General features: G+C 36.4%; 1 protein-coding gene across 5 annotated transcripts in view; it reads left to right on the top strand.

Moving 5' to 3' along the window:
- The window catches only part of LOC107091852 (growth factor receptor-bound protein 10-like), a 79,055-nt gene that overhangs the window by 63,632 nt on the left and 7,080 nt on the right, over positions 1-8,343 (top strand). For all 5 annotated transcript variants that reach the window (XM_015386023.1, XM_015386020.1, XM_015386022.1 and 2 more), the window contains 3 exons: positions 1,291-1,389; positions 1,464-1,541; positions 5,157-5,273. In XM_015386023.1, coding sequence (XP_015241509.1) covers positions 1,291-1,389; positions 1,464-1,541; positions 5,157-5,273 — 294 coding nt within the window. The remainder of the gene's footprint in view (positions 1-1,290; positions 1,390-1,463; positions 1,542-5,156; positions 5,274-8,343) is intronic.

Here is an 8,343-nt window from a genome sequence, read left to right as displayed (position 1 = left end):
CTTTGACCTCCATAACATTTCAGTTAAACTACATTTCTCATTACTACTTTTTTTTTTTTTTTTTTTTTTTAGAATAAAACAACAGAATTTTGCTCTCATAAGTCAGAAATTCCCGGCTCAAGTTGAAAAGAATCAGTGAGATTTTCTAAAGTCCACATTTAAGTTGATAAAATAAGATATTTTGTTCACCTGTGCTGTCCACCTCATTCAACATGTTTGCAATATGTTAAAAGCCCATGAATCCATCGTGTGTTCAGATGTCTGGCCTATACATCCATATTTACAATGGGTCACTTGTTTTAAATAGTTGAGCCCTTGGTTCTCTGTAAGGCTCGTGTCTCAAAGGTCACCTCAGGACGAAGGATGATGGGATGAATATTCTCTTTTTTCTGTTGTTTTGTATTCAAGGATTTCCTAAAACTTTAAACATTTTAAGATGCCAAGCAGGCCAGTGGAAAAGTACTAGGCCCACAGCACCATGGCCCCACCACCATTCCTAACAATGGGGGTGGGGGGTGTTTTTTTGTTGTTGTTGTTTTTTTGGTGTTGCGTTATTAGCATCTTGTTTGTTTTTATATCAACACTACATAGTAGCAGCTGTTTTTTTTTTTTCTGCAGCCATTTGTGATAAACTAAAGGAAATGCCCCCCTGTGTCACATTTTATTGGTTCCCCAATAAGCCATGGCTTACTTATTAGAATAACAAAATGTTTTATATGAATTGAAAATATTATACTAGAAGCATCAATAGTTTTGCTACTTGTGAATTTATTAAAACATTTATTTTGCATTAAAGAGGCTTTTTTTCCCTGGAGTTCAGATGGTTTTGAGTTGTTGTTCTATAGTTTAAACATATTATACATATATGAAGTCTAAGCTGCATCCGTAAGATAAGGTGTAAATTATTCCCTCTTCTGCAAACCTCCATATCTCAGTTAATCAGATATTTTTAACCTTAGTGTTCATAATTAAACTCTATATTTCTCTTTATATCTGTAGTAATTTCAGATAAGCACGATAAATTTAATATGGGTGTAAATAGATGGGTTTTCGCTGCCATGTTTCTTTGAAGACGCTGTGGGAATTTGTGAATTTTTAGATATTTCTTAAAATTGGCAGAAATCCTCGTGGCCTCGTTAAATTAAGATCATTAAAGTTTGACCCGGTGTTATGAAACATAACAGTTTGGAGATGTTTGCGCTCCACAGAACCGAGGCCCGGCTCTGTTTGTGCTCACAATGTGTTTCTCATTAATTTTAAACCCCGCTGTGTCCTCTGCTTGGTCCACAGCCCAGTAAAGCCAGGAGTGACTGTAAGGAGCTCAAGATGTTGTGTGCCGAGGACGAACAGAGCAGGACATGCTGGATGACTGCCTTCAGACTGCTCAAGGTGAGGGATCTTTCGTTTGTCCAGTTAGTCCATTCAATGAAGACCTGCAGCCGACTCCTTTCCCTTCTTCACAGTATGGGATCGTCCTGTACCAGAACTACAACGTGCCGCAGCAGAGGAAGGCCAACAACTCGTCTTTCTCTGCACCTGTGGTGAGGATCTCCCCTCTGCTGTCATCCAATCACAACCCAGTTATCAGGTTACCTACCTGGCAAAGACCGATTCACAGTGGTCGGCTGTTTTGTCGATGACTCTTCATTGTCAGTGAGATAAAACACAAACCTGGGACGTTTTTCACATGGTGTGTGTGGCACCGAGGAGTGAAGGCATAAAGGCAGCATCTTTCAAAAACTGAGTTTTATCTAACTGCCCAAAATTATTCACACCCCTATCAGATTTGGATTTGAACTGGCCTTTATTAAAGTGAAATGTTGTTTCTAATGGTAAAACCGCCTGGAAATGTGATGAATTAAGGAGATGGACACGGTAGATTTAACACATCTAAATTTATTACCTTTTTAATAATCAATGGAAAAAATCTTTTTTTGGCATTTATGCCTTCTGATACTTTCTGAACAGCCTTTTCCTTTTCTCCATTTTAGCATTTTATCTTTAGTGTTGAGCTGCAAATAAGTTTGGAAAAGTTTCTATGCAAAGCTAAAAAACCAAGGAAGGCAGATTTGTTTTGATTTTTTTTTTTTATTTTAGAAAAGAATATAAATTTTTGCACATAAAAAAATTATCTTTTTGATCCACTTGAAGAAACCTTTACTTCTGGACTGTAAATCTAAGTTTCCATTACAAATGGGTGCAAAACAGCTCATATTCTGCTAATTTTGAAAATGCACAATTTCACTATTTCTATTGAATAACATATAAAATTGCACATGATGACGTTTGTTTATGCAATACGTTGAGCTCAACATGGCAGCTGTGATTGTAAATAATTATTATGAGATATATCCATATTTCAGTCACAGCTTTAGTGTCCTTGATCTTTTAACAAAGCAGTAAGGTCCATTAGCAGAAAACAAAATTAGTGATTTCACTGCAGTTTTACTAATTTCAAAGTGAATAAAAAGCTCCTCATTGAAGCATAAAATCTTTTTATCGTAAAAGGGTTTTTTTTTTGTCCAAATTGCAGCTTTAAGTAATTTTTGCTGTTGTAATTTGTGCAGTTTGATTGACAATGGAAAAGGAGCTAGTGTAGATTACTGACAAAGATTTCCTATTCCTAGTTTTCTTATTTTTAAGAAGTCATTTCCAATGAAAAACTGTGATTGAAAGGATCTGTATTTAAGATTGTGTAAAGATTATTTATTTTAACTCGTTTAATTCAGTCCAGCTGTCAAAGTTGGAATTATAAGAAAAGTAGAGATCAATACATGAGTGCAGACCTTTGCCAAATGGCTCAGCTCACATCTCACAGTCCTGAGAACATTCCTACAGTGGATGGTGATCTGATCACCACCAGAACCTCACGGGTTCTAACTCTGGGTAAAACACACCTGTGGTAAAAATTTCAGAGCAAGTCTTCTGGGACTTTTTCTATAATCTTCCTAACCATAAAAAACAACCAACCATCAAATAAGCAAACCAATGCAGGCAAAGGTAAATCACAGATAACCATAGAAATTTGGTGAATATGTTCTTCTAAATCAACGAAAATATAAAAAAAAACTTAAAAAGTCTCAATAGATTTATTTAAGCTTGGCATACACTGTACCATTTTTTCAGTCGTTGCACGCAGCTGCAGCTCACACTGTACGACGAAACCGCAGGGTACTGATGCGACCTACCTGCTCACACTGCACGTCTAAAAACCAGAGATGGCGCTACTGGGACTCATCTTTCTGGAAGCCAAACCAGTAGAAGAGGAATATGAAGCTCATTGATTTTAAAGTGAAACGCTGCCTTGGCAATTTGCAATTTTGTGCTAGAAGCCCTAAAAAGAAAAGGCGCAACGTATTTGGAGAAAGACATGGCTGTACAAGCGTGGCGACTACGGTCTATCAGTTTTACAGAAAAAACTCAATTTCACTCGCACCCCGCCATACTTCTGTGTTTTCCTCTGAGAGGAAGAAAACTGAGTGATTTGCTCATGACTATCGACTGAAAATCCACCGATCCTGGCCCGTTATGGTCCCTGTACTTAAAACATACACTACAAAAATGTGACATCAGTCTATTTTCTTGAAAAGGGGTGTATTTTGCCTCAGTTTTAGTGGGTAGGAAAGACAATTTTCTGTTGTAGTCAGATTATTTCAATTTAAAAGAAAAAAATCCATCTTCTTAGTTTCCACTTAGCGCTGAGACAGACACAGAGTTAACTGATGCAAACTTAAGTGCAGTTTGACTTAAAAGTTGAAAGCTCCATAGGAAAGATTGTGGTTTTATTTAATCCTGAATGTCATTAGAATCTATAGCAGCGTTTCTCTTGAACTCCACAGATTTATCCTTTAAATCTTCCTTTTCAGAGTATTGACCTGGTGGACTAGTGGGTTAGAGCAATGCACTTGTTCTCTGAGAAGGTCGCAAGTAACCGCTTCGATCCCCCAACTCCTGAGCAACACACTTAACCCCTGATTGCTCCCCAGGTGCCACACAATGGCAGCCCGCTGCTCCGCAAGGGGATGGGTCAAAATGCAGAGAATGAACTTCCCCCATTAAAGAGATTTACATTAGATTTTTTTTACTTTGGTTTAAAAGTTAGATTTTTTTTAATGCATCCACTTTTTATAAGGACTAACACAAACCCAGGAGTTAATTCCTCTGTTTTTTATGTTCATGTTTAGCTTCAGAATGTTTATTATAGTGAATATTTTATGAAATATTTAGAAATACTTGGACTTTAGGATCCATTAAACTCTAAGCATCTCAGTCATCACACATACTTTTTGAAAAGAAAACAATGTCTAAAATGTTTGTGGACGTTTCACAGTACAAACAGACCTTTTTTTTATATCAGGCTTTTTGCTCAAAACTCAAATACAAATGCTGCATAAATGTGAAGAAAAAGCAAAGTTTTTTAGGGTTTCTAATTTAAAGAATTATTTCAGATCTTTAATTTAAGGCTAAAGAGAAATTTAACTCCTTTTTTAAACTTGAAACCTACCAAGATATCCTTCCAGCATCAATTAGAGTATCAGCCAACTGGTACATTGGTGACTCTGGAGGAGTTGCAGGGATCTGCAGCTCAGGTTGAGCTTCAACTTTTAGTACCAATCTGTTTTATATGGAGGAAAGCTGTTCTTAAAAAATCTAAACAGTAGAATTAAAAATTGTAGATTCCTTTGTGTTTATCGATCACATAAAATCCTTATAAAACAAATGATTTTAATGTAGCTGAACAAAAATTTGTTTTTAAAGTAAATGTCACCATTACAATGAGATTTCATATTAAGAAAAGGCTTTAGTTAAAAATTGGAGGTTTCTTTCTTTTCTTTTAAAGAAAATAAATTTGTTTAAGCCTTTTCTCTTCTCTCTGAAGAGCCAGAAGTTCAAAGGGAACCTGAACGATTTAAGCTGCATGTTCAGAAATCCAGGAGAGGCTTGTGCCTTTCTTCACAGGAGTGTTTGTGGATTGACTAAAGTGGGTCTGTGTGCAGACAGGATTTGTCATGCTTCAGTGACTGCGTCTGGCTTGTTTGACCTCTGCCCTTTTTTTTTTTTTTTACCCCTCCCTCCCCCAACCACTCCCACTCAACCCCGTTTCTGGTGTGTCCCCCTCCCCCACCTGCCTCCACTCGCCACCTTTCCTAATACAGCGGAGCGTATCCGAGAACTCCCTGGTTGCCATGGACTTTTCGGGAAGAACCGGCCGTGTTATTGACAATCCGGTGGAGGCTCAGAGCGCCGCCCTGGAGGAGGGACAAACTTGGAGGGTAAGCAGATCAATCACACTGCAATATTCCTCATTTAGTTTTTTCTGTTTTAGTTCAGTATTTAAATCTTTTTCATCTCCTCTTGTCTGGCATTCTGATACTGATATAGATTCCGACAGGGATAAATATCTCTCCTTCCTTCCTCCTTTGTCAGGCCCTGATACTTTATCGGACTAATAGAGCAATGAAATCCAGGGAAAGCCGACTTTTATCCAAAATCTCAAGTTATATTTAAAAAAAAGTATTAATTGTGAATATGCACTGAAAATACTTTATAAAATCAAAATAATTTGTAGAATGAGCTGCATTAACTTTTTATAAATATTCTTAGTCGTAATGTTGTTTCTAGATGAATGATGAGCACCAAGCTGAGATCCATTAAATGCTGTTATCAGCAGTAAATTAAATCCTAGAAACTTTAAATGTAACAGAAAAGTAAACTCTTAAATTCACTTTACATTAAATTTATTTATATAGCGCTAATTCACAACACGTCATCTCCAAGCACTTTATAGAGACAATTCAACTAGATCATACAGTCAGATTGGTTCAAAGTTTTCTATCTAAGGAAAACCAGCTGATTGCATCGACTGATTGACAAAAAGGTAAACCCTCACACCAAGCATGCTTGTAGCGACAGTGGAGAGGAAAAACTCCCTTTCAACAGGAAGAAACAGCCAACAAAACCAGGCTCAGTGTGAGCGGCCATCTCTTAAACTCTTAAAGTCTTTAGATTATACCGGGTCTGCAGAGACTGTTTTTAACTGTGCACAGGGTTCATAGGGGCGGATAAAATCCTTAAAGGTTTTATATTTAAAAAAGTAGTGCAAGGTGTTGTAAGTTTAAAACAAGGAAAAAGGCCATAATAAGACATGCATCCTTCCAATTCCTTAAATGTTTTTTTTTGTTTTTTTTTTTTCAGGTTAGGAATTCAAAATTTAAAGCGACCGCCTTCAATACGTCATTATATTTGTTTGAACTTTAAATTCCAGCGTTACCTGTTTGTAGCTAATGTCTTCGTAGAATTCTTCTCTCAGGTGAATTATTAACAAGTCAGTGCATAATACCATGCCTGAAAAAAAGCTAATTCAGGACAAATGTTGGCAAATGTTGCTTTCAAAAGGATCCCAAAAAAACTAAAATTCTGTTTTTTGTTGCTGCTTGGAGCCCATTTTGAAGCTTTCGGCACACTGAAGAGCTCGAAGGCTCTTCAGAGGTGTCTATTATCAATGTATTGTGGATATGAATGTGGACTGTAAGTATAATCAATAAGAATGTTTGCCATATGATGCTTTTAAAATTAAAAATTTCAATTTAACAAACAGTCACTCAAAGCAGAAACTCATCACGTTGATACAGGCTGTAACACAGGCCATAACGCTGTTACATAATAACGATGTTAGCAGTTAGTACTTTTTACATATTGGTAATTGATTTACGTTACTTGCGATCTAACGCGTTACTAATATTAGATCAATCAAAGCCACTTTTCATAAAAGGGGACAGATTTTTACTGCAGGAGGCTAAGATTCACATTGTGACTAGGGGTGAGTATTGGCATGTGATACAATACATTTAAGGATACTTGGGTCACAATGCGATGTTATCACAATATTTTAGTATCACTATATATATTGCGATATTTTACCCAGCTGTCAAAATCAAATCTAGAGATTAAAAAAGGAAGTTCTGTATACGTTCACCTGAATCCATCTTGTTTGGGGTTTGAATCGGTTCACATTTTCCAGTGTGACTGCTTCAACTGCAGATATGGTGCTGCGCTGCACAGCAAAAAGGCTCCTCGGCGCCACCTACCAGAGGTAGCCCATTTTCCCTCTTTGTTTTAGTAAAAAAAAGTTTTTTTTTCAAAATGGTTATTAGGAATTTAAAGATCGATATTATACTGGGCAGCCAAAAATCACGCTATATCACCAAATCAATTTTTTTTCACACCCCAATTGTGATGCTGATAGGCTAAAGAGCTGCAATGGAGGATTGTTTATCACGTTAAACACAGGCTGAGTGGAGATTAGATGAAGCATTGCTAGCTCCTAATAAAAGCTTCTAATGTCAAAATGTTTCTGTGATTTACTCAATATGTGCAGAAACTAAGACTAAATTAGAAACATCCCCAATCTAAAGATGATCTTCATCTCAACATTGACTGGCAGCCAGCTCTTTGTTGTATGTTGCTCTTTACTTTATGTGTAAACCTTTAATCAAATCACAAATCAAGACCCTTTATCACACTTAAAAAACATCATATTTACATGGTGAATTTTCAAATCCCTTTAAATAGAACTCCACCCAATGTTTCCACTGCGTTTGACCATATTCCTCTGATCATGGCTGCACTTGAAATGTTAATTTAACTGGTAAGCTGCTCATTTACTGTTGAAAAGCTTTATGCATGGAAATTTAATTTTCAATACACTCTGTGTATTGAAAATGACAAGGTTTGTCTAAGTCTAAATGGTACAGATTAGTATTATTTCCTTCATTTATTGACAATATACCTCTTATATTTCATAGTTGGACTTGAAGTTGTATTTAAACTCCCAGTTACAGGAACGTTTTCCACATTCTTTGACATTTTAGATCGTAAAAACTTACTCAATAGTTCCTTTTACTGGTAAGTAGTTTCTGTGGAGAACTAATGTTCTCAGCACTGGATGCCAATTAGATTATTACAACTGGCACATTTATATCGGACACGTTTAGTCTGATTGGCTGTTTATCTGATTCCTTAACTACATGTAAATGAGGGTACAGGTAGGGTAAAATGTGCTCCTCAAATTTAGGAAATTGGTTGTGGAAAGTACTTGAAGGCGTGGGAACTCTGCGGTTCACAGTTTTCATCAGCTGACGTCTTGAATCAGTGAGGACAGTCCTGCTGTAATTAAATTTACACTAATGAGCAAATGTTCCATCAAAACGACTCTCATTTCTCTTCCAGACAAAAGAAACTTGTAAATGAGAGGATCTTTTTTTGGAGTTCAGCCAAAACTAACTCAGAATCTCAGCACGCAAAGAAAAACATATATATATATATATATATATATATATATAT

This window comes from Cyprinodon variegatus, unplaced genomic scaffold (genome assembly GCF_000732505.1).
Source record: "Cyprinodon variegatus isolate N-32 unplaced genomic scaffold, C_variegatus-1.0 Scaffold354, whole genome shotgun sequence".
Taxonomy (NCBI): domain Eukaryota; kingdom Metazoa; phylum Chordata; class Actinopteri; order Cyprinodontiformes; family Cyprinodontidae; genus Cyprinodon; species Cyprinodon variegatus.
This window is presented reverse-complemented; position numbering and strand designations above follow the sequence as displayed.